Source organism: Pseudophryne corroboree (assembly GCF_028390025.1).
Source record: "Pseudophryne corroboree isolate aPseCor3 chromosome 3 unlocalized genomic scaffold, aPseCor3.hap2 SUPER_3_unloc_2, whole genome shotgun sequence".
NCBI classification, from domain to species: Eukaryota; Metazoa; Chordata; class Amphibia; order Anura; family Myobatrachidae; genus Pseudophryne; species Pseudophryne corroboree.
In genome coordinates this window covers 1,760,834-1,788,557 of record NW_026967508.1, presented here as the reverse complement: position 1 = coordinate 1,788,557, position 27,724 = coordinate 1,760,834, and the positions used below count along the sequence as shown (strand labels likewise).

Below are 27,724 nucleotides of genomic sequence, written 5' to 3'. Positions count from 1 at the left end.
AAATTCTTATTTTCTCTGACGTCCTAGTGGATGCTGGGAACTCCGTAAGGACCATGGGGATTATACCAAAGCTCCCAAACGGGCGGGAGAGTGCGGATGACTCTGCAGCACCGAATGAGAGAACTCCAGGTCCTCCTCAGCCAGAGTGTCAAATTTGTAAAATTTTACAAAGGTATTTGACCCTGACCAAGTAGCAGCTCGGCAAAGTTGTAACGCCGAGACCCCTCGGGCAGCCGCCCAGGATGAGCCCACCTTCCTTGTAGAGTGGGCATGTACAGATTTTGGCTGTGGCAGGCCTGCCACAGAATGCGCAAGCTGTATTGTATTACAGATCCAGCGAGCAATGGTCTGCTTAGAAGCATGAGCACCCAGCTTGTTGGGTGCGTACAGGATAAACAGCGAGACAGATTTTCTGACTCCATCCGTCCTGGAAACATATATTTTCAGGGCCCTGACAACGTCTAGCAACTTGGAGTCCTCCAAATCCCTAGTAGCCGCAGGCACCACAATAGGCTGGTTCAGGTGAAACGCTGACACCACCTTAGGGAGAAACTGAGGACGAGTCCTCAATTCCGCCCTGTCCGAATGGAAAATCAGATAAGGGCTTTTACAAGATAAAGCCGCCAATTCTGACACGCGCCTGGCCGAAGCCAGGGCCAACAGCATGACCACTTTCCATGTGAGATATTTTAAATCCACAGATTTAAGCGGTTCAAACTAATGTGATTTGAGGAACCCCAAAACTACATTGAGATCCCAAGGTGCCACTGGAGGCACAAAAGGAGGCTGTATATGCAGCACCCCCTTGACAAACGTCTGAACTTCAGGAACTGAAGCCAGTTCTTTCTGGAAGAAAATCGATAGGGCCGAAATCTGAACCTTAATGGATCCCAATTTGAGGCCCATAGACACTCCTGTTTGCAGGAAATGCAGGAATCGACCCAGTTGAAATTCCTCCGTTGGGGCCTTCCTGGCCTCGCACCACGCAACATATTTTCGCCAAATGCGGTGATAATGCTTTGCGGTTACATCCTTCCTGGCTTTGATCAGGGTAGGGATGACTTCCTCCGGAATGCCTTCTTCCTTCAGGATCCGGCGTTCAATCACCATGCCGTCAAACGCAGCCGCGGTAAGTCTTGGAACAGACAGGGTCCTTGCTGGAGCAGGTCCCTTCTTAGAGGTAGAGGCCACGGGTCCTCTGTGAGCATCTCTTGAAGTTCCGGGTACCAAGTCCTTCTTGGCCAATCCGTAGCCACGAGTATAGTTCTTACTCCTCTCCGTCTTATAATTCTCAGTACCTTGGGTATGAGAGGCAGAGGAGGGAACACATACACTGACTGGTACACCCACGGTGTTACCAGAGCGTCCACAGCTATTGCCTGAGGGTCCCTTGATCTGGCGCAATACCGGTCCAGTTTTTTGTTGAGGCGGGACGCCATCATGTCCACCTTTGGTTTTTCCCAACGGTTTACAATCATGTGGAAGACTTCTGGGTGAAGTCCCCACTCTCCCGGGTGGAGGTCGTGCCTGCTGAGGAAGTCTGCTTCCCAGTTGTCCACTCCCGGAATAAACACTGCTGACAGTGCTATTACATGATTTTCCGCCCAGCGAAGAATCCTTGCAGCTTCTGCCATTGCCCTCCTGCTTCTTGTGCCGCCCTGTCTGTTTACGTGGGCGACTGCCGTGATGTTGTCCGACTGGATCAGCACCGGGCTGACCCTGAAGCAGAGGTCTTGCTTGGTTTAGAGCATTGTAAATGGCCCTTAACTCCAGGATATTTATGTGAAGTGATGTCTCCAGGCTTGACCACAAGCCCTGGAAATTTCTTCCCTGTGTGACTGCTCCCCAGCCTCGCAGGCTGGCATCTGTGGTCACCAGGACCCAGTCCTGAATGCCGAATCTGCGGCCCTCTAGAAGATGAGCACTCTGCAACCACCACAGGAGAGACACCCTTGTCCTTGGGGACAGGGTTATTCGCTGATGCATCTGAAGATGCGATCCGGACCATTTGTCCAGCAGGTCCCACTGGAATGTTCTTGCATGGAATCTGCCGAATGGGATTGCTTCGTAGGAAGCCACCATTTTTCCCAGGATCCTTGTGCATTGATGCACTGAGACTTGGCCTGGTTTTAGGAGGTTTCTGACTAGCTCGGATAACTCCCTGGCTTTCTCCTCCGGGAGAAACACCTTTTTCTGGACTGTGTCCAGGATCATCCCTAGGAATAGAAGACGTGTCGTCGGGATCAGCTGCGATTTTGGGATATTGAGAATCCAACCGTGCTGCCGCAACACTACTCGAGATAGTGCAACCCCGACTACCAACTGTTCCCTGGATCTTGCCCTTATCAGGAGATCGTCCAAGTAAGGGATAATTAAAACTCCTTTCCTTCGGAGGAGTATCATCATTTCGGCCATTACTTTGGTAAAGACCTGGGGTGCCGTGGACAATCCAAACGGCAGCGTCTGAAACTGATAGTGGCAGTTCTGTACCACAAACCTGAGGTACCCTTGGTGAGAAGGGTAAATTGGGACATGGAGGTACGCATCCTTGATGTCCAGAGACACCATATAATCCCCTTCTTCCAGGTTCGCAATCACCGCTCTGAGTGACTCCATCTTGAATTTGAACCTCTGTATGTAAGTGTTCAAGGATTTCAGATTTAAAATAGGTCTCACCGAGCCGTCCGGCAGCTTGTGAATGGCTTCCAATACCGCCTCCCTGTCGGAGGGAGACGTCGGTAAAGCAGACTTTAGGAAACGGCGAGGGGGAGACGTCTCGAATTCCAATTTGTACCCCTGAGATACCACCTGAAGGATCCAGGGGTCCACTTGTGAGTGAGCCCACTGCGCGCTGAAATTCTTGAGACGGGCCCCCACCGTGCCTGAGTCCGCTTGTAAAGCCCCAGCGTCATGCTGAGGACTTGGCAAAAGCGGGAGAGGGCTTCTGTTCCTGGGAACTGGCTGTTTGCTGCAGCCTTTTTCCTCTCCCTCTGCCACAGGGCAGAAATGAGGAGCCTTTTGCCCACTTGCCCTTATGGGGCCGAAAGGACTGCGCCTGATAATACAGCGTCTTCTTATGTTGAGAGGCTACCTGGGGTAAAAATGTGGATTTCCCAGCAGTTGCCGTGGCCACCAGGTCTGATAGACCTACCCCAAATAACTCCTCCCCTTTATAAGGCAATACTTCCATATGCCTTTTGGAATCCGCATCACCTGACCACTGCCGCGTCCATAACCCTCTTCTGGCAGAAATGGACAGCGCACTTACTCTTGATGCCAGTCGGCAAATATCCCTCTGTGCATCACGCATATATAAAAATGCATCTTTTAAATGCTCTATAGTCAGTAATATACTGTCCCTATCTAGGGTATCAATATTTTCAGTCAGGGAATCCGACCAAGCCACCCCAGCACTGCACATCCAGGCTGAGGCGATTGCTGGTCGCAGTATAACACCCGTGTGAGTGTATATACATTTTAGGATAGTCTCCTGCTTTCTGTCAGCAGGTTCCTTTAGGGCGGCCGTATCAGGAGACGGTAGTGCCACCTGTTTAGACAAGCGTGTGAGCGCTTTATCCACCCTAGGGGGTGTTTCCCAACGTGCCCTATCCTCTGGCGGGAAAGGGTATGTTGCCAATAACCTTTTAGGAATTATCAGTTTTTTATCGGGGGAAACCCACGCTTCATCACACACTTCATTTCATTCTTCAGATGCTGGAAAAACTACAGGTAGTTTTTTTCTCACCAAACATAATACCCTTTTTAGTGGTACTTGTACTATCAGAAATGTGTAAAATATTTTTCATTGCCTCAATCATGTAACGTGTGGCCCTACTGGAAGTCACATTCGTCTCTTCATCGTCGACACTGGAGTCAGTATCCGTGTCGGCGTCTGTATCTGCCATCTGACGTAACGGGCGTTTTAGAGCCCCTGATGGTCTTTGAGACGCCTGGACAGGCACAAGCTGAGTATCCGGCTGTCTCATGTCATCAACCGTCTTTTGTAAAGAGCTGACACTGTCACGTAATTCCTTCCATAAGCCCATCCACTCAGGTGTCGACTCCCTAGGGGGTGACATCTCCATTACAGGCAATTGCTCCGCCTCCACATCATTTTCCTCCTCATACATGTCGACACAATCGTACCGACACACAGCACACACACAGGGAATGCTCTGATAGAGGACAGGACCCCACTAGCCCTTTGGGGAGACAGAGGGAGAGTATGCCAGCACACACCAGAGCGCTATATATATATACTGGGATAACACTATACAGAGTGTTTTTCCCCTTATAGCTGCTGTTTATATTATTACTGCGCCTAATTAGTGCCCCCCCCCCTCTTGTTTTACCCTTTTCTGTAGTGCAGGACTGCAGGGGAGAGTCAGGGAGACGTCCTTCCAGCGGAGCTGTGAGGGAAAATGGCGCCAGTGTGCTGAGGAGATAGGCTCCGCCCCCTTCTCGGCTGACTTTTCTCCCGCTTTTTTCTGGAATCTGGCAGGGGTTAATATACATCCATATAGCCCTGGGGGTTATATGTGATGTATTTTTGCCAGCCAAGGTGTTTTTATTGCTGCTCAGGGCGCCCCCCCCCCCAGCGCCCTGCACCCATCAGTGACCGCAGTGTGAGGTGTGCATGAGGAGCAATGGCGCATAGCTGCAGTGCTGTGCGCTACCTTGTTGAAGACTGATGTCTTCTGCCGCCGATTTTCCGGACCTCTTCTTGCTTCTGGCTCTGTTAGGGGGCCGGCGGCGCGGCTCTGGGACCGGACTCCGAGGCTGGGCCTGTGTTCGGTCCCTCTGGAGCTAATGGTGTCCAGTAGCCTAAGAAGCCCAAGCTGGCTGCAAGCAGGCAGGTTCGCTTCTTCTCCCCTTAGTCCCTCGATGCAGTGAGCCTGTTGCCAGCAGGTCTCACTGAAAATAAAAAACCTAAAACTATCTTATTTCTAAAGAGCTCAGGAGAGCCCCCTAGATTGCACCCTGCTCGGTCGGGCACAAAAATCTAACTGAGGCTTGGAGGAGGGTCATAGGGGAGGAGCCAGTGCACACCAGGTAGTCCTAAAGCTTTTCTTTTGTGCCCAGTCTCCTGCGGAGCCGCTATTCCCCATGGTCTTTACGGAGTTCCCAGCATCCACTAGGACGTCAGAGAAAAAAATATATATATATATCACTACTGCAGGTATATATAATATATAATGACGGACCTGCTGGACGCTGTCAGCAGACTGCTGAACTACTAGTATGAAGAAGATAGAAAAAAAAAACCACCACAGGTAGGTATACAATTATGGACGAGCACTGATGACACAGAAGTAGCCACAGCCGTGGACTACCGTACTGCGTCTGCTAATATAGAGATGATAATGATATAAAAAAAAAAAATATATATATATATATATATATATCACTACTGCAGGTATATATAATATATAATGACGGACCTGCTGGACGCTGTCAGCAGACTGCTGAACTACTAGTATGAAGAAGATAGAAAAAAAAAAACCCCAACGGTAGGTATACAATTATGGACGAGCACTGACGACACAGAGGTAGCTACAGCCGTGGACTACCGTACTGCGTCTGCTAATATAGAGATAATAAAGATGATAGAGATGAACAAAAAAAATGTAACACTACTGCAGGTAAATATTTATATAATATAATGAATGACGGACCTGCTGGACACTGTCAGCAGAATGCGTTTATAGAATAAAAAAAAAAAAAAACACCACAGGAGTGTTTGTTTAACTTTTTCAGGCAGACAATATACTGGTGGTCAGTGGTCACACTGGCAGCAAAAGTGTGCACTGTACTCCTGCTATAACTGCTCCCCAGTCTCCCCCACAATTAAGCTGTGTGAGCAGCACTGGCAGTGAGCACTCAGCACAGTCAGATATAATACATACATAGATGATATATCATTATCATATTATCATGCAGCACACTGAGGCTGAGCACAGATATGGTATGTGACTGTGTATCGTTTTTTTTCAGGCAGAGAACCAATTAAAATTAAACTGGTGGTCACACTATCAGCAAAACTCTGCTGCACTGTACTGAGTACTCCTCCTAATGCTCCCCAAATTAGTAAATCAACTCAAGTGTCTCTGACTCTCTAATCTAATATAAACGGAGAGGACGCCAGCCACGTCCTCTCCTTATCAATCTCAATGCACGTGTGAAAATGGCGGCGACGCGCGGCTCCTTATATAGAATCCGAGTCTCGCGAGAATCCGACAGCGGGATGATGACGTTCGGGCGCGCTCGGGTTAACCGAGCAAGGCGGGAGGATCCGAGCCTGCTCGGACCCGTGAAAAAAAAGCTGAAGTTCGGGCGGGTTCGGATTCAGAGGAACCGAACCCGCTCATCTCTAGATACATATAATAAGTAATAATAAGTGACAGAGGACAGAGCGCAGTGTTTCTGGATAAGTGACTTTCTGTGTATAATACACACTAGATACTGAGACTGTCATTCCCCATTATTACACAGAGTATAAATGTCACCATCACTCTCCTCCCTATACACATACATATTACACACATAGCACCCATTCATACATACATACATACAATCACAGAGCCCCTGCTACACAGCCCATAATGCTGCACCACAAGCTGCTCCAGCTGCACTGTAACAAGGCACCAGATGCTGCTCCCCCTGTAGTACAGCAACCTGACACCAGAGCTACTCAGCTGCCGGACTGGTCTACGAGAAAATGGCGGCCGGCCTCCTGCACTGTGGACATGTGTGGTAATACGTCTCACCACTGTGGACATGTGTGGTAATATGTGTGGCAAGTCTGTGGCCGGGTTGTAGGAGGGGAGGGGCCAGACAAGGGGCCTGTGCCAATCACACTTTACTTTACTTCACTTTACTTCCGGCCATTGGGTTCCTTCTTACTTCCGGTTTGTGAATTCCACTCTACTTCCGCCTTGTGCGTTCCACGTTTCTTCCGGCCTTTGCGGTCCACACACAGGAAGTGAGTTTTCATCGTTTGCTGCAGCCTCCAGTGTCCGTGGTGATCAGGTAATGCGGTCTTACTATACAGGGGGAGCAGCCTGTGGTGTCCTGTTGTTATTATTATACAGCGGGAGAAGCCTGTGGTGTCCTGTTAGTATTATACAGCAGGAGAAGCCTGTGGTGTCCTGGTATTATTATTATACAGAAGTAGCAGCCTGTAGTGTACTACTACTAGTATTATTATTATACAGGAGGAGCGGCCTATGGTGTCCTGTACCTATAGCAGCAGAGTAATAATAACACTAATGAGTGTGATGTTATATGTACTATATATATTCCTAGACATTCCAGCATGTATATGCCACTGCACCTGTGTATAAGGCCCACATGTATATACTGCTGCACCTGTGTACAATGCCCACATGTATATACTGCTGCACCTGTGTACAATGCCCACATGTATATACTGCTGCACCTGTATATAATGCCCACATGTATATGCAGCTACACCTGTGTATAATGTCCACATGTATATACTGCTGCACCTGTGTATAATGCCTACATGTATATACCACTGCACCTGTGTATAATGCCCACATGTTCTGGTGATGACTGGAGAGGTGACTGCTGGGAATGGGGCATTATACAGTAACACAAGGGCATACCTCCCAACATGACCCTCTCCAGGAGGGACAAAATGCTCTGCTTCTGGATTTTTTCTCTTAATTCAAGATTGCCGGCATCTGTTTCGAACAGGTAATGGATAGGAAAGGTGTTTCAGGACAGGTGATGGCAATCCTAAATTAAGAGGGAAGTCCAGGAGCAGAGCATTCTGTCCCTCCTGGAGAGGGTCATGTTGGGAGGTATGCAAGGGGACGTGTCTGGGTGATGACTGGAGAGGTGACTGCTGGGAATGGGACATTATACAGTAGCACCAGGGGATGTGTCTGGGTGGTGACTGCTGGGAATGGGGCATTATACAGTAACACCAGGGGACGTGTCTGGGTGATGACTGGAGAGGTGACTGCTGGGAATGGGACATTATACAGTAGCACCAGGGGATGTGTCTGGGTGATGACTGGAGAGGTGACTGCTGGGAATGGGACGTTATACAGTAACACCAGGGGACATGTCTGGGTGATGACTGGAGAGGTGACTGCTGGGAATATTATACAGTAACACAAGGGGATGTGTCTGGGTGATGACTGGAGAAGTGACTGCTGGGAATGGGACATTATACAGTAACACCAGGGGACGTGTCTGGTTGGTGACTGGAGAGGTGACTACTGGGAATGGGGCATTATACAGTGACAACAGGGGACGTGTCTGGGTGATGACTGGAGAGATAACTGCTGGGAATGGGGCATTATACAGTAACACCGGGGGATGTGTCTCGGCGGTGACTGCTGGGAATGGGACATTATACAGTAACACCAGGGGACGTGTCTGTGATGACTGGAGAGGTGACTGCTGGGAATGGGGAATTATACAGTAACGCTGGGGGATGTGTCTGGGTGATGACTGGTGATAATGTCGATTATCTTACAGGAAAGAAAGCTATACCTTAAACACACCTTAAATACACTTTAAACCTTTAGCCGCTGCGGCCGCTATACTTAATACTCACGCTACGTACTTTATACACAGTTTGCCTACGGAGTCCCGTATCACTGTACGGACTTAGCGTACAAACGCCACGCTGGGGGTACAAAGTACACACAGCGCGCACACACCCAGAGATACACTTTAAACATTATACAGCAATGCGATGCGTTACTAATACACTCTTAAACCTTAGCAGGAAAAGGAAGACACAACACCGATTTGTAGTTAAAACACTGGGTTCCGACACCACAGCGTAATATTTGCTGAAGGGGGTGTACAATACAAATCATACACTACAATACAAGATAATATAACAGAATAATGGCTACTGTCAATGTACATACGTGAATGGAATCGCTTGCGCAACCCAGATGGTTCCCGGTCATCTGATAGATAACTTTGTGAGTCTTCTGCCAGGCCAGGCTGCAGCAGGCTTTATTTATACAATTCTTCCAAAAGCAATACAATGGATACTGTAATCCCTTTGTCCATTGGACACAGGAATGCACTTTTACAGTACAGGAGAGGTCATAGGTCTGTTTGAATAGGTGGGCGATGTCTTTCCCAACTACTCTTGTGGGTGGTCTCCTCTGGATTCCCGCCGCATACATAATGTACAGTAAATACAGTTTATATCTATATTCTGCTTCTGCACATAACTATCCGCAGGAACATGCGATCTTCCTCAAACCAACACCGGAATGTTACCCTTAAAATACCCTACAGCTGGATACCAAACCCACCTTATGACCTTGTTCTGTCCCCTCCTATTCTGTAAAGGTGAATCCCTTTGTTCTGAAACCATTTAAACTGTTGTTTATTTCATACGTGGTGCAGGGGTACTATGTGTACATTGTGCACTATTTGGATTAAATATGTAATGTGTTTTGATAGCTCTCCATGCATTCACAAACTCTACCGTAAATACCCATACCACGCGCTGATGCGCATTACCGCGGGAGCGACCATACGCAAATTGCGGATATGTGCACGCACGGCAGAACAAGTACACGCGCAGAGGCCATCTGTGTGTGGTTTGTACGTGGTGTGTGTACTGCAATATTTTTCGACTTTGACACTGGAGAGGTGACTGCTGGGAATGGTGCATTATACGGTAACACCAGGGGATGTGTCTGGGTGATGACTGGAGAGGTGACTGCTTGGAATAAGACATTATACAGTAACACCATGGGATGAGTCTGGGTGATGACTGGAGAGGTGACGGCTGGGAATAGGGCATTATACAGTAACACCAGGGGATGTGTCTGGTTGGTAACCGGAGAGGTGACCGCTGGGAATGGGACATTATACAGTACCACCGGGGAATGTGTTTGGGTGATGACTGGAGAGGTGACCACTGGGAATGGGGCATTATACAGTAACAGCAGAGGATGTGTCTGGGTGGTGACTGGAGAGGTGACCGCTGGGAATGGAACATTATACAGTGACACCAGGGAATGTGCCTGGGTGATGACTTGAGAGGTGACTGCTGGTAATGGGACATTATACAGTAATACCAGGGGATGTGTCTGGGTGATGACTGGAGTGGTGACTGCCGGGAATGGGACATTATACAGTAACACCAGGGGACGTGTCTGGGTGATGACTGGATAGGTGACTGCTGGAAATGGGACATTATACAGTAACACTGGGGTGTGTGTCTCGGTGGGGACTGCTGGTAATGGGACATTATACAGTAACACCAGGGGATGTGTCTGGGTGATGACTGGAGAGGTGACTGCTGGGAATGGGACATTTTACAGTAACACCAGGGAGTGTGTCTGGGTGATGACTGGAGAGGTGACTGCTGGGAATGGGACGTTATACAGTAACACCAGGGGATGTGTCTGGGTGATGACTGGAGAGGTGACTGCTGGGAATGGGACATTATACAGTAACACCAGGGGATGTGTCTGGCTGATGACTGGAGAGGTGATTGCTGGGAATGGGACATTATACAGTAACACCAGGGAGTGTGTCTGGGTGATGACTGGAGAGGTGACTGCTGGGAATGGGACGTTATACAGTAACACCAGGGGATGTGTCTGGCTGATGACTGGAGAGGTGATTGCTGGGAATGGGACATTATACAGTAACACCAGGGAGTGTGTCTGGGTGATGACTGGAGAGGTGACTGCTGGGAATGGGACGTTATACAGTAACACCAGGGGATGTGTCTGGGTGATGACTGGAGAGGTGACTGCTGGGAATGGGACGTTATACAGTAACACCAGGGGATATGTCTGGGTGATGACTGGAGAGGTGACTGCTGGGAATGGGACATTATACAGTAACACCAGGGTACGTGTGTGGGTGATGACTGGAGAGGTGACTGCTGGGAATGGGGCATTATACAGTAAAACCAGGGGATGTGTCTGGGTGATGACTGTATCATTGTGTTTGTCAGGTTCCTATAAGGTGTCAGGATGTCACTGTCTATGTCTCCATGCAGGAAGGGGAGTATATAGAGGAACACAGGGGTCTGTACAAGGACGTGATGATGGAGAATCACTGGTCCCTCACATCACTGGGTAAGAGGAGACTGTCATGTATTGTACAGGGGAGAGCAGGTATGGGAGCCTCCTATATACACACATCATCTGATAATCACATATATACACTGTACTCCGTCACTGTTTATCTCATACAGATGGACCCAGTAACACAGATATCCCAGAGAGATGTCCCCATCCTCTGTATTCCCAGGACTGTACAGAGGAGAATCACAGGATCCCACAGGAGGATCAGGTAGGTGGGATTTATGGTCTCACCAATATACCAAAGTGACTGTCACTATATGATCTATAGAGCAGATGTGTGTTTTATACACTGATATTTTACTGTTTCACCTCAGTTTAATCTGACTGTATGCAAATGTCATTATTTTGTTTTTCTAGGTAGAACGTCTGTCTTATATTAAAACAGAAGATACAAAGGGAGAAGAAGAGACGTATGTAACTGTAATGAAGGCAGAAGATATAGAGGGAGAAGACGAGACGTATGTGACTGACATAAAGACAGAAGATATAGAGGGAGAAGACGAGACGTATGTGACTGATATGAAGGTAGAAGATACAGATGGAGAAGAAGAGACGTATGTGACTGATATGAAGGCAGAAAATATAAAGGGAGAAGAAGAGACGTATGTGAGGGGTGATCAGCAGTGTAAGGAGGAGGAAATCCCTACAGATATCAGCACAGGTGAGCAATAAACACTTATTACAGGAAAGAGTCACATATTCTCCTTACTCATTCACTTATTGAAGTGAAGGAATTCTCCACAAATAGAAAGGGAAGTGTTGTTTAGCACCATTGTATCAAATACGGCAGAACAAAGCGTTCCTTATGCAGTGATGCTTCAATCCAATCCATGTTATTAACATAGAACAGCTTGTTATTAAACATCTGTAAGGACGGCAGAGACATAGAGATCCAATTTTGTAGTATTACTTTCCTGGCAGCAGCGCTTATAGCCAACAGTAATTTCCTACACCCCTTGGCTATCCCTTGTGTAGTTGGCACCATCCCGAATATTGCCCACGCACCACTGAGTGGAATGTAATTGACTAGTTGATCCAAAGTGAATTTTCTTACTGAAAGCCAAAATTGACGTAGCAAAGGACAAGACCAGAAACAATGGAGGAAGTCCGTTTGAGGGGACATGCATCGTAAACAGTTATGGGAGGTCATCCCTGCCAGATACTGCCTATGGGGTGTGAAACAGGACTAAGGAAAAATTATCAAGAACATCTCTCGGTATTGCGCTGCAGGCAATAATTTACAGCAACTGCAGAGATTATTAAGAAAATCTTCACATGTCAGTGAGGGAAAAGAGGATGACCACTGACTAACCCCCGAAGTTCTGATATTATTTCTCTGAGACCAGTCTTCTAAATCAATGACTTTATCACGAATGGAGACCATGTCTTCCTGAAGGGTGTCATGTGCTGAATCAGATCATTGTGAGACTCAACAATCTCTTTCATCTTAGTCTGTTCGAGTGCCAATCTCACTGATATCTGACCTCAAAGCTTGAATATTAGAGTTAAGTTCTGAGGTTATTTCAGTCCTTAAATGTAAATAACAGAGAATGTATAGAGCGTAGAGTAATAGGACCATCTAGAGTGTCTTAAGACGTCTGCAGCCATTATAGCTGGGCTGTGCATTTAGAAGAAGAAGCAGATGATGTAGCAGTCTCAGAAGGATCACCTGAATTCGAGGTTCCAAAGAGATGGGCAGGTGGGGCCGATTTGGTACCTTTTAACCTTTTTTGGAGGCACAGTAAGCTGGAAACAGCAGTAATACGCTTTCAGGAGGTTACATCAAGATGACTCAGTTCAAAATTACATTTTTAGTCGGGGTGACGGGGGTATCCGAGCCACAATGTCAAGTAAACCTGATGTAATGCAACTTAGATAACACAGTAATGACTGAGAAATTCCACTAGAGGTCAGCGTGATCACAGAAGTGAAATACTCAGCACAGAAAGACACACGTGGCAAAATATAATCGTGAATAAATCCACAATATTTTATACTGTGAGGTTGTAATAAATGACGGTGTAATGAGCTGTACTCAGATGATATTTGATACTAGGCTCTGCATGTAGACTGAGAGGAAGTAGAATATAGTTGTACCATATAAATAGGTAGTTTCACCTCCAGGAAAATGCTTCCGTTTAGTGTAGTGACCCCGGTCTGGCCGTCAGGACACTTATTTAGCAGCTTAGATCATTTTCAAACCTTATTGAAGGCAGATGCAGAAGGCAAAGCATACGATGGCCGGGGCTAGGATCCAAAATGGCAGCCACCTCACTTCCCAATATCACCACCGGGGACTGTGGGCAGCCCGTTCTGTCCCAGCAGTAGCGAGAGCTGCGCACCCGTATGTGTGGGACAGTGACCTCCCGCCCGAGGCAAAAGCAACTCCAAGTCAGGTGTCCGAAGCGTGCAGGAGAGACTGGCCATAACCAGCCCCGGATTACAGCCCGCGTCTTTACTAGGCCGCTGCGGTGAATGGTGCCTGGCGCGATCAGAGGTCTGCGGCTATAGGACAGGAGGAGGGCTGGGACTTAATAGATTGGATCTTGGTCCCAGCCAGCGGTGGCTTAGAGCTATCAGGTAGGGTAGTTAAGAAGCCACTTAGTGAGGAGAGCTCCAGAAAGCATGTCTTGAAGGACTCAGGCCACGCCCCTCTTATTTATTATTTTATATACTTACAGGGGTGACAGGTTTGGTACATCCCTGCAAAGGCAGATCCAATCTCTTTGTCATCAGACTCTGCTGTCTTCCCTGCACTCTCACCCAGATGTTCACTGCTGCCAGTAGCACAAACATGAGAAGCAGAAGTATGGCGGCAGCTGTATAGATCCTGATATGTAATTCTCTGTATCATACCGTACACACATCATCCTTATTACTATTGAGAGTATAGAGGTAAGACTCTAATGATGGGGGTGTAAAAGTGGATTATAACTTAGCAGATGATGATTGGTGTATTGCATGTAAAATACTTTGTTTCACACCTACACTGTTATAGCAATATACCTTATATAAGGGTTAGTAACACATGTACAGGTTTACCAGCGTATAGGCACACACATAAAGGAATGCTACCTTACCAATGCTTCCAGGAGTAACGTTAGGAGACATTTCTCTGATCCATCAGCTCATATGACTGATGTTATTGTTCATCTAGAATCTCCAATTCGTACGATATGTTCCCCATCCATTGTTTTACATTGGTGCTGACATAGGACTTGGAGAGTGACTACATCTCCATTTATACTTCATGGTTAGTTACTAGTACAAGAGAGATATATATCTACGTCTTATTATAATATTACATTTGTTATTGTGAGTGTTCTCAGAAGGGTGGACACAGTGATAGCCTGAGACACAATATTATAAAGCCTTCATTAAAAGATATGTTTCTCCTTTATCCACTAGGGGCCACTGGAGTGCAGATACAATGGGGAAATAGTTGGCAGTAACTGGGAGCTGGCACTTAACATTTCTAACCATGTGCTCTTCCCCTACTATGTCCCCCCTCCAAGCCAGTCTTTAATTTGTGCCCAAGGAAACTGATTCACTCTTGGGTCTTCTCCTGAAGAATTTTTTATTTTCATTTCTTTTATTTTTACTCACAGACTGGCAGCTCTGCCTCTGCCAGTCTGCACCGCGGGAGCTGACGGCAGGGTCCCATCGCAGCTGCATGCAGCTCGGGATGGTCCCCGACTGAGGGAGACACTAGCTCTCTGGAGCTGGCCGGACACCGCTGCGTGCGGCACGTGTCCGGGCCACTCCATCAGCGGAAGATTCCGGCAGCACGGCAGCGGTAAGTATAAGAGGCCGGACACCGCTGCGTGCGGCGCAGGTTGTGGCCACTCCATTGGACCGGTAAGTATAAGCCTCATGGCTTAGAGCACTGATGCTCTGCACTATTGTGCATATGGACCCCCTCCCCCCCTTCACCTCCGCTCCGCTCTGTTGAGTATTCTGTTGTAGGATAACCATAGGGCTTATGCTTTTTTATTTGCCCTCTGCAGTGTTTTGCTGTATATATTACTCTCATTACAAACAGGGGGGGCGGGCATCAGGGGGGGACACCAGTCAGGCTCTCTGCTCCACTCCGCACCGGCCCTCCACTCCCCGCTGCGGTACACAAGCGCCTGTACAAGTTTAAATTCGGCGCCATAATGAGGGGGCGGAGCCTAATCCCGCTGTGGGATCTCAGCGCCCAGCAGCCCTGGTGGCTCAGCGCGCGCGCGGCCAGCTTAACTATGCTGCAGGGACTTTCAACTAATACATTACCGGCGGGGTAGGCAGGTGTTTAACATACAGATGCTGGCCGCTATTTTGCAGCATGCTCCAGCGGAGCTTTACACATGTGAGACGTCTGTTTGTTTGTTTTTTACCATTCTAACACATACAGAGCTGGTGGGACTATCATCACTCTTCTGTATTTGCCTCACACTTTTTCCTGTAGAATTGGGCTAATGCCACAGTCGAGTAAAAACTTACAGGTAGTGCAGGGGCTCAATGCACTAATGCAGAGGACTGGTCAATGCTCCAAGGCTGCACAGATGATTTTATTAACTAGTGTGCTGTAAAATGTCTGTACTGTCCTCACTGCAGATGATGTGTTGTTATTGCTAACTAAACACAGCTTGGTAAGATCCATTAATGGACTTTCCACTGCCATGATCTGTCCTTATAACCCCTCCACAGCTTTCACAAAGGGGGTTGCTAACCTCCGTTTCCTATGAATGGGAAGTACGTATATGAACAGATTTCATAGGAACATAAACCGGTCTCTCAGAGACCATTAGACAGTGAAATGTGCCTGTCACTGCATGATGTAGGGCTGGGATTATATGTGGCTATGCTCCTGTACCCCCCCCCCCCCCCCCTTTCTGTTTTTTCTACCTCAGAAGCAGCACAAAAGTTTTTCACATGTCAGAAATGTTCACTCAGGACAGAGAATTCCCCGTTGTGTGAGGATCATGAGGCTGAACCATCCACTCAGCCCTCATCGCAGCTGCAGAACGCTCCTGTTTGGACAGCTCAGTTTATGCAGGTAATGTCGCTGTTAACCAGAGATTCCATCTGTAATTTCTCCCCAGGTTTCAAGACAAGAGGTTACACGACTCTGCTGATGAGATGCCTCTATTGGAGGAGGCGATAGATATCCAGCTTACGGATGACGATCGGGTTTATGAGGAATCTGAACCAGTGTCTCAGGGTCTCGAGGGTCTTATTACAACAGTTCGTCTGGTGCTGCAGGTGAAAGAGTCGGAACTGGACACTTCACGTCCCTTGAGGTTTGACACCAATCAAACACTGACAGCGACTTTTCCAGTTTCTGATGAGCTGGATGTACTCCTGAAGGCGGCCTGGAAACATCCGGATGCAAGATTCAGGTATCAAACACTGTTTGTCTTCCTATCCTTTCCCCACAGATAGCAGGAAGCGAGATGTGACCCCTCCAATTATAGACCCCTCGGGGTCTCGCCTGTACAGGACGCTGCCAGTTCTTGGCGCAACCTCGCTGAAGGAGCCGTATCATAAAAATATGCGGCAGCAAGGTTTCTACGTTACCTGGCACAGGTAGGTTGTTGGGGAATGTTCGTCCTCGGGGCTACTAGTTCATTTTTGCGAATCTGCTTTGTATCTTTGGAAGTCTCCAAGGACGTCTGTCTCCTCAGAGCCAGAATTTCCGCTTTGGCAATCTTGGCCCAAACAACTGAGGCATTGCCCTTTGCGGCCCTGGTCGGGAAGGATCTGCCTCTGGGGGTAAGTCCACTTATCTCCCCACTGCGGCTCCAGCTCCTCGACTGGTCTTTTCTTTCTGTCCTTTCATACCCCTTCCATGTTTCGAGGCCATGCCAGGGGAGAAGATTCTGTTACCGTGGATCTCGAGGTACAGACCGGGGCGGAGTTTCATCAACCTCGACCCAGCCTGATGGTATGTCCTCCACCACACACACACTGCATATCGGGTCCCCCTCCCACCTGTGGAATCCCAGGGTGGGAGCTTGTCTGTGGTATTTCAGGGAGGCCTGGGTACAATCCTGTACAGATACTTGGGTCAGAGATCTCATCACTTGCGGTTACAGACTACCCGCCTCTGCGTTTCTTCACCGCGGGTTTGCCGGGTTCTGACGACAGGAGGCTCGTCCTGCAGGAGGCGTTCAAGAAGCTTCTGTCCGCAAGGGTGCTGATCCCTGTTCCCTCAAATCATCGGAAATGGGGCTCTTTCTCAGGCTTCGTTCTCATACTGAAGACGGACGGCTCGGCCAGGCCTATTCTGAACTTAAAGGATCTCATTCCATTTTTTGAGGAGTCCCTTCTGTCTGTTATTGCCAGTTTGGAGCAAAACAGGTTTAGGGCATCCTTAGACATCAAGGATGCCTACTTACAGGTTCCCATTGGAACTCCTTATTAGGCTTTTCCCCAGTTCGCTATACAGGATACGCATTTCCACTTTCAGGCCCTTCCGTTTGGGCTCTCTCCTGCTTCCAGAGGGTTCACTATGGTCAGGGCAGTCAGGATGGCTCTTCTTCAAGGGCAGGAAGTGACGACTGTACCCTATCTGGACAGTCTAGTACTGAAGACCCACCCTGCAGACCTATTGTTTCGGAATGTCCTGATAACCCAGGATCTTCTGATTCGGCACGAGTGGATCCTGATCTTCCCGAAGTCCCACTGTTCTTGGGGATTGTTCTCGACACAGTTCGTCAGATGGTATTTTTCTTCCTCAGGACTAGATTCTCTCTCTTCAGACAAGTGTGCAGATGAGAGAGGTCTCCAACGTCCTCCTCTGGGCAGAGGAAGACGCTCTGACTTGGTCGGCATTCTTCGTCCTAGGGGTGGACTATTGGGTATCCGATTATCTCAGCTGCCAGATCATCCACCCGGGGAAGTGGACACTCGATCCCCAGGTGTTTTGTCGGATGGTCCGCCGATTGGGGAGACCTCAGGTTGACATCAGGGCGTTCCGCCTGACCCCTCTCCTTGCCTCTTTACTACTCTCGTGCGAGAGTCCTGGCGGCAGTAGCCGTGGATGCCATCACTGCTCCTTGGAACTTCTGGTTCGTTTCTCTTTTCTCCTTTCCTGTTGCTACCTCTGTTTCTGCATGGCATAAAGGGAGGATACACAATAGTCGGCTCCAGATTGGCAGCCCAGGACCTGGTACTCCGCCCTGCACTTGTTGTCCATTGGGGAGCCTTGGCTCCTGCCTCTACGGGACGATCCACTTCATCAGGGTCCTTTTCTTTATTCAGATTGCAAGCCTCATGACTTAGTGGTCTAATGCCCTGTACTTTGGTGCATATGGTCCTGTGTTCGAGTCCCACCACAGACTTAAAACCTTGCGCAGGATTCGTTTGACGATGCGGTTGCTAATAAGGCCGTCTGAGAAGGAAGGGGCTTCCTCGTACGGTTATACCTACTATGCTCCGAGCTCGGAAGTCAATCACATTGTCTCACTATTACCACATTTGGAAACTTTAGGTGATCTGGTGTGACCGACGAGGGTTTTCACCTTCAGTTTTTCATTTAGCCTCCTTCGTTTTCTCCGGTGGTTTTTCTCTGCAGGGTTTCGACTAGGTTCACTTGAGGTTCGGGTCACTGCTCTTTCGCTTTTTCTTCCAAGGAAATTAGCATTGCTGCCGGAAGTTCAGACCTTCTGCAAGGAGTTGCCTGTCTGCAGCCTTCCTTTCGTCCTCCATCGACACCATGGGACCTCAACCGGGTCCTCACTTTTCTGCAGTCTCCGTTATTTGAGCCTTCTGGAGTCAGGGTAGATGAAATATCTCACCTTTACAGTGGTCTTTCTCCTGGCTCTGGCTTCGGCCAGAAAGGTGTCGGAGCTTGGGATTCTCTCTCTCCTCTGTCGACCTCCTTACCTGATATTCCATGAGGTTTCGGCTGAGCTTTTTACTCCAATGTCATTTCTCCTGCAGGTGGTGTCCGCTTTTCATGTAAATCGGCCGCTTGTGGTTTCTGGCTCTCGGCGAATTCACCGAATTTGGGATCTTTGGATGATGTAGTGCTCTGAATCTATGTGGATAGGACTTCTGCTATTCAAAAGTCTGAGTTCTGTACGATGCACCTGTACTACATGGCCAGTTTCCAAGCAGACGTTGGCCCGTTGGCTACGTCTGACCATCAGACCGGCTGCTCTGATGGTTTCTCGTGAGGGGTGTGGTATGGTATGCCGGCGGTCGGGCTCCCGGCGACCAGCATACCGGCACCGGGAGCCCGACCGCCGGCTTACCGACAGTGTGGTGAGCGCAAATGAACCCCTTGCGGGCTTGCTGCGGGCACGGTGGCGCGCTACGCGCACCACGCTATTTTATTCTCCCTTCAGGGGGGTCGTGGACCCCCACGAGGGAGAATAAGTGTCGGTATGCCGGCTGTCGGGATGCCGGCGCCGGGATCCCGACTGCCGGCATACTGAAGACCACCCCTCGTGAGCCTCGGTCTTCCATTTTGGCGTACTCTACACACTCTGTTGGACCTTCATGGGTGCCCCGCGGGGTATTTTATGACGCGCTGCCACTTGGTCGGGCCGACATACGTTGGTCAACTTTTACAGGTTTGACATTTTTGCGGCCTCTGCGTCACAGTTTGGCCGGCGGTTTTGCAGGGCTCTCAGCGCTTTTCCTCCCGTCTTGGGAGCTCTGGGACGTCTCCATTGTATCCGCACTCCAGTGGCCCCTAGTGGATGAATGAGAAATCTGGATCTTGGTATTTACCGATAAATCCCTTTCTCCGATTCCACAGGGGCCACTGGACGCCACCCAGCGCTGTTTTCCTCATACTTCACTTCTCTGTTTGCAGGTCACTGTTTGACTGCGCGTTTTGTTCATGTTACCCTTTCACTATGTTTCCAGGTTTCCTTGGTGTTATCTTGTTTTTGCATGGCTTAGCGAACCTCCCCTACTTTAACGTTGGTCTTTTCCAGCTCTCTTCGGGCACAGTTTTACTTAGACTGGCTTGGAGGGGGGACATAGTAGGGGAGGAGCTAGTCACATGGTTAGAAATTTAAAGTGCTAGCTCCCAGTTACGGCCTACTATTTCCCCATTGTATCTGCACTCCAGTGGCCCCTGTGGAATCGGAGAAAGGGATTTATCGGTAAGTACCAAAATCATGATTTTAATATACACAAACGTTTACAATTAAGTGTCCCAGAGAGTCGTCTTCCCCGATTCTTTGCAAGATTAATATTGTTACAGAAAATTTCACTTTTCCATAATGTGTTTTATTTCCAGCAGATGGACACACAAGCAGGAATATCTCAGAAGGACATCTAATGTTATCCCCGGATTGTGAAATAAAAGATAATGACAGTATACAGGATTCTCGAGGAGCTAACCCCATTGCCCCAATTATACATCCAGCTCCATCAGCTGATCCCTCTGATCCTGGGAAATGTTCTCCTGATCACTCTGATATTGGTGCATCTGTTACAGCTCTGACAGTAGATACAGTGTTTCCCTGTTCTATAGATGCCAGATGTTTTACACAGAGCACAAACCTTATTACCCATCAACCAGCTAAGGCAGATGAGAGGCCATTTCCATGTTCTGAGTGTGGGAAATGTTTTACACGTAAATTACATCTTGTTACACATCAGAGAACTCACACAGGTGAGAAGCCATTTTCTTGCTCTGAGTGCGGGAAATGTTTTACCTGGAAATCACAGCTTGTTACACATCAGAGAACTCACACAGGTGAGAAGCCATTTTCTTGCTCTGAGTGCGGGAAATGTTTTACCTGGAAATTACAACTTGTTACACATCAGAGAAGTCACACAGGTGAGAATCCATTTACATGTTCTGAGTGTGGGAAATGTTTTGCACACAAATCAAATCTTGTTACACATCAGAGAAGTCACACAGGTGATAATCCATTTACATGTTCTGAGTGTGAGAAATGTTTTGCACACAAATCAAGTCTTGTTAAACATCAGCGAATTCACACAGGTGAGAAGCCATTTTCTTGCTCTGAGTGTGGGAAATGTTTTGTACAGAAATCAAATCTTGTTACACATCAGAGAAGTCACACAGGTGAGAATCCATTTACATGTTCTGAGTGTGGGAAATGTTTTGCACACAAATCAGATCTTGTTAAACATCAGCGAATTCACACAGGTGAGAAGCCATTTTCTTGCTCTGAGTGTGGGAAATGTTTTTCACAGAAAACACAAATTGTTAGACATCAGAGAAGTCACACAGGTGAGAAGCCATTTTCTTGCTCTGAGTGTGGGAAATGTTTTTCACAGAAATCAAAACTTGTTAAACATCAGCGAAGTCACACAGGTGAGAGGCCATTTCCATGTTCTGAGAAATAAGCTCAGGTGAGGAACCATTTTATTCTTCTGGAGTAAACTTATCATTGCTATGTAACGTTCTTCAAGGTTCTTATCCTATCTCCCATGCTTTTTGCAATATATATGCTACCGCAGGGTGAAACAATCAGACGTCTCGTGTCCTTGTTTACCACTGCTATGCCGATGACCTGTCTTTTGCTATGGGTACTGAGAACCCAATACCAATCCTAAATGTCTAGCTGAGCTCCAGGTGTGGGTGATGCCAGTTGGCTGTGACTCAGTCCTGGTGAAACAAGTCCTTATGATAGAAGCTCACCAACAAAGGGCAGGGCTACAGCTCAGCTTTGCCTACCAACCAGACTTACACTTGGGGGTTCAGAGTTACAAAATGCTTATCCTGTGTGGAATCTTGGTGTCCTGGATGGTGGAGTGACACTTAGACATCAGGTAACAGCCACAATCAGATCCTCATCTGAGGAACATAGCCAGACTCAAGCACTTGATTCCTTCAGAAGAACTACCTACAGTCATACATGCATTTGTATAATCACATAGACCACTGTAATATCCTCTAGCTGGGTCTCACAGCAAAAGAATTACACCATTTGCAGCTTGTACAGAGTGCAGCAGCCAGGCTGTTACCTAACCATCCCGTTCCTGCAACATAACACCCATTCTCTGCTCCCTCCACCGGCTGCCTGTAAGATGGTGACTCTACTACATAATCTGCTTACTGATTCTCCCAGCCCTACATGACCAGGGTCCGTGGTACCAGAAGCAGCTTCTGCCTCCTTACTGCCCTTGTTACTTCCATCTGCAGATGAAGGACTGTTACCAGCACTACCAAGAAACCCCAAGCAGTGCTGAGATGTCAGGGGGGAGACAGGATGGGTGGCACTAGTGCTGTAGCTGGGGCTGACCGAGGCACTGTCTGTGGGTAATATTTTCCCCAAGCATCACTGAGGTGGCAGAGGGAGGACACGGCGGTGGCAGTAGTAGGAACTGCAGGAGTCAGTGTCTGTGCGAGCAATTTTGTCCTCAAGCAGCACTAAGGTGTCAAAGGGGGATGACAGGATGGGTGGCAGTAGTGGGGAGAGACAGGATGGGTAGCAGTAGTGGGGGGGAGACGGTGGGTGGCAGTAGTGGGGGAGGGAGATGATGGGTGGCAATAATGCAGTAGCTGGGCTGCTGGAGGCAGTGTCTATGTGGGTAATCTTGTCCCCAAGCAGCACTAAGGTGTCAGAGGGGGAGACAGGACGGGTGGCAGTAGTGGGGAGAGACAGAATGGGTGGCAGTAGTGGGGGGGAGACAGGACGGGTGGCAGTAGTGCAGTAGCTGGGCTGCTGGAGGCAGTGTCTATGTGGGTAACGGCGCAGCGTGTGCACATGCACAGTTCTGACCCGTTCGCACCACAGCGAACAACCGCTGCGTGCGAACGGGTCAGAATGACCCCCACTGTTCGGAAGTTTGCAATCCTCTTCTTTACCCAATTTAGGTCTGCAGCGCTGTTCCTGTCTCTACTGTATCTGATAATCTGTTCTTATGCCCGATTCCTCTTGGTCCTGTTGGCATAGTCCGCGCTTTTTACGTGCCACAGGCACTTGTTTTAATGATACAATGCAATTAATCCAGACCAGGATTTGCAATTTGCCTCTGCTGACACATCTGTGGGAAAGAGATTAAACACAATTTAACTACAAAGTACAAGTGTAATGTACATACCTGTGTCATACAACCTGTATAGTATAGCACAAACAGCAACTTCATTTATGAGCACCCAGAAACGCATCTGCAGGGCTGTTACACATTATTACACACCATAATGCCCATTACACATTATTACACACCGTAATGCCCATTACACAGTATTACACACCATTATGCCCATTACATCTTATTACACACCATAATGCCAATTACACATTATTACACACCATAATGCCCATTACTCATTATTACACACCGTAATGCCCATTACACAATATTAAACACCATAATGCTCATAACACATTATTACACAATACAAAAATGTGAAAGATTAGCGCTTCAAACAGTAGTGCTAACAGACTGCCTGCCAGTATTCGTGTAGGGGACTCAGGAGTATCCAGTCCAGCATCTGATCCGGTACCCCATTTTAACCCGGGAGGGTAGTGGAATATCTTATGCTGTTTTAGGGTGGGCACGATTGACACCCCACATAATCTGGTACGGATGCTGTATTAATAGTGGTGGATATTTATGTTGTCAAGTGTATTGACTGGTTTTAAATCTTGTTTATGGATTAAAACGTACTTCACTATTATATCCTTTCTTTCATTTTTGGGATGAGTGTGGACTACATATGTGCAAAGTGAGACACACCGCTAGGAAGGAGGATTGAAAACGTGTTTGGAATATAGAGACATTTCTTGATCCTGTAGTGAAAATTCACTGGAGATTGGATAAGACATTGGTGGTCATTCCGAGCTGTTCGCTCGTTGGCGATTTTCGTTATTTTGCGATTTTCCGCTTACTGCGCATGCGCAATGTCCGCAGTGTGACTGCGCCAAGTAAATTTGCTATGCAGTTAGGTATTTTACTCACGGCATTACGAGGGTTTTTCTTCGTTCTGGTGATCGTAATGTGATTGACAGGAAGTGGGTGTTTCTGGGCGGAAACTGGCCGTTTTATGGGTGTATGTGAAAAAACGCTACAGTTTCTGGAAAAAAACGCCGGAGTGGCTGGAGAAACGGGGGAGTGCCTGAGCGAACGCTGGGTGTGTTTGTGACATCAAACCAGGAACGACACTGAGTGAACTGATCGCAATGGCAGAGTAAGTCCCGAGCTACTCAGAAACTGCTAAGAGAGGTCTATTCGCAATATTGCGAATCCGTCGGTCGCAATTTTGAGAAGCTAAGATTCACTCCCAGTAGGCGGCGGCTTAGCGTGTGCAAAGCTGCTAAAAGCAGCTTGCGAGCGAACAACTCGCAATGAGGGCCATTGCCTGTTAAAAAGACGGTCGTTGGTTTGATGTTCCCCAGTGGTGCGCAGAATCACTAACACTAGACTTTGTGACATTATTACACACCATAATGCCCATTACACATTATTACACACCGTAATGCCCATTACACAATATTAAACACCACAATGCCCATTACACACCATAATGCCCATTACACATTATTACACACCACAATGCCCATTACACACCACAATGCCCATTATGTACGTTCTCTGTACTCTGAACCCAAGAGACAGGGTGGCAATGGATGAGTTCCGACTACAGGAACGTGATGCTGCAGTTTGAGCTGAGTTTAGCAGCAACCCCTAAGGAAACCCTGACTCCATTGTCTCCCCCAAGTGGTCAGTCAACGCCTGCGAGACTATGGTTTCTTGGGCCCACGGCAGCCGCGTTTGACGAGCATATTAGGTCTGCCCGACTCCGATGCCCCCCGGTCTTAGTATGTGACAAGGCGTTACCCAAGACAGAGAGAGAACAAGGGGAAACCTAACTAAAAACTAACACAAAAAAAGGGGAAACTACTAAAAACTATAACCAAGTTTATGTGCGGCGCGGCCGCCAAGAAAAAACGTAACAAAAGCAACACTGCCCAAACGCCAAACACTACACCGTCGTATCTCGGCGAGGACAGCAATGGCGGAAACCTCCCTAGAATACAAAAAAGCAACAAAGTAAGAAATAATACAGCTACGGCCGTAAAATGCGGCAGAGCCGATACTCACGACACCGGTAAAGGTGCACGCAGATGGAACAGGAACCCCAAGGCTGCAGATACAGGATCACAGGACTAGAAGGCTGGATGAGATTCCAAATGACCAGGCTCTGGACACCAGTACTCAGGGTAACAGGACTGGAAGGCTGCACAGGAACTCTCCAGGGACAGGAAGCAGCTCCACAGGAAGCTATCACCAGCAAGGCTGCCTGATCCTGGCTCCCATAAAAAGGTCCTGCTGACCTATTATGGGAGAGCCAGCAGACCAGCCCCCCAGACCTAATTGTCCAGATGTGCAGTGTCCCAGCTGCTGGTAAAAGCCGGGACTGGAGTGCGGGGCGGCCACCGAGTATCCCCGGTTGCTAGGCAACTGGCCGGAGACGGCCGCTCAGTGGTGGAAGTGATGCTCCGGCCCCGTTGCCTTGCAATGACCGGGAGCTGGTGCATCTTACACCCGCCGCCGCTGACACATTACATTACATTATTACACACCATAATGCCCATTACACATTATTACACACCGTTATGCCCATTACACCTTTTCTCTAACGTCCTAGTGGATGCTGGGGACTCCGTAAGGACCATGGGGAATAGACAGGCTCCGCAGGAGACTGGGCACCCTAAGAAAGAATTAGGACTACTGGTGTGCACTGGCTCCTCCCTCTATGCCCCTCCTCCAGACCTCAGTTAGAATCTGTGCCCGAAAGAGATGGGTGCACCTTAGTGAGCTCTCCTGAGCTTGCTAGAAAGAAAGTATTTTGTTAGGTTTTTTATTTTCAGAGAGCTTCTGCTGGCAACAGACTCTCTGCTACGTGGGACTGAGGGGAGAGAAGCAGCCCTACTAACTGCGGATAGATCTTGCTTCTTAGGCTACTGGACACCATTAGCTCCAGAGGGATCGAACACAGGAACGCACCCTTCGTCGTCCGATCCCAGAGCCGCGCCGCCGCCCCCCTCGCAGAGCCAGAAGCCGGCGTGAGAAGCAAGAAGACTTCAAAAGCGGTGGCTGAAGACTCCGGTCTTCATATGAGGTAGCGCACAGCACTGCAGCTGTGCGCCATTGCTCCCACATTACACGCACACACTCCGGTCACTGTAGGGTGCAGGGGGGGGGGGCGCCCTGGGCAGCAATTAGGTACCTCTTGGCAAAAGGAAGCATATATACAGTTGGGCACTGTATATATACATGAGCCCCCGACATTATTTTACACAAAATCGCGGGACAGAAGCCCGCCGCTGAGGGGGCGGAGCTTCTTACTCAGCACTCAGCGCCATTTTCTCTCCACAGCTCCGCTGAGAGGAAGCTCCCCAGGCTCTCCCCTGCAGAATCACGGTAGAAAGAGGGTAAAAAGAGAGGGGGGGCACATAAATTTAGCGCAAAATCAGTATATACAGCAGCTACTGGGTAAACACTAAGTTACTGTGTAATTCCTAGGTCATATAGCGCTGGGGTGTGTGCTGGCATACTTTCTCTCTGTCTCTCCAAAGGGCCTTGTGGGGGAACTGTCTTCAAAAAGAGCAACCCCTGTGTGTGTGGTGTGTCGGTACGCGTGTGTCGACATGTTTGACGAAGAAGGCTATGTGGAAGCAGAGCAGGAGCAAATGAATTTGGTGTCTCCGCTGACGGCACCGACACCTGATTGGATGGATATGAGGAAGGTTTTAAATGATAATGTTAACTCCTTGCATAAAAGGTTGGATAAAGCTGAAGCCTTGGGACAGTCAAGGTCTCAACCCATGCCTGATCCTACTGCGCAGAGGCCGTCAGGGTCTCAGAAGCGCCCACTATCCCAAATTGTTGACACAGATAGCGACACGGATTCTGACTCCAGTGTCGATGGTAATGATGCAAAGTTGCAGCCAAAAATGGCTAAAGCCATCCACAACATGATTATAGCAATGAAAGATGTGTTGCACATCACAGAGGAAACCCCAGTCCCTGACAAGAGGGTTTATATGTATGGGGAAAAAAGGCGTGAGGTGACCTTTCCCCCTTCACATGAGTTAAATGAGTTATGTGAAAAAGCTTGGGAATCTCCAGATCGGAGACTGCAGATTTCCAAATGGATGCTTATGGCGTATTCTTTCCCGCCAACGGACAGGTTACGCTGGGAATCCTCCTCTAGGGTAGACAAAGCCTTGACACGCTTATCTAAGAAGGTAGCCCTGCCGTCACAGGATACGGCCGCCCTAAAAGATCCTGCGGATAGAAAGCAGGAGGGTACCCTGAAGTCCATTTATAAACATTCAGGTAAACTGCTAAGGCCGGCAATTGTGTCAGCCTGGATGTGTAGTGCTGTAGCAGCATGGACAGATACGTTATCTGAGGAAATTGATACCTTGGACAAGGATACTATATTGCTGACCCTGGGGCATATAAAAGACGCTGTCCTATATATGAGAGATGCCCAGAGAGACATTACCATGCTGGGCTCCAGAATAAATGCAATGACTATTTCGGCCAGAAGGGGCCTGTGGACTCGGCAATGGACAGGTGATGCCGACTCAAAAAGGCACATGGAGGTTTTACATTATAAGGGTGAGGAATTGTTTGGGGACGGTCTTTCAGACCTAGTGGCCACAGCTACGGCTGGGAAGTCA

At 48.3% G+C, this 27,724-nt stretch overlaps 1 protein-coding gene across 1 annotated transcript in view; it reads left to right on the top strand.

Moving 5' to 3' along the window:
* The window catches only part of LOC134983641 (zinc finger protein 665-like), a 201,967-nt gene extending 180,415 nt beyond the window's left edge, over window positions 1-21,552 (top strand). The window contains exon 8 of the mRNA XM_063949324.1: window positions 20,641-21,552. Coding sequence (XP_063805394.1) covers window positions 20,641-21,428 — 788 coding nt within the window. The 3' untranslated portion in view covers window positions 21,429-21,552. The remainder of the gene's footprint in view (window positions 1-20,640) is intronic.
* The last annotated feature ends 6,172 nt before the right edge of the window (window positions 21,553-27,724 follow it).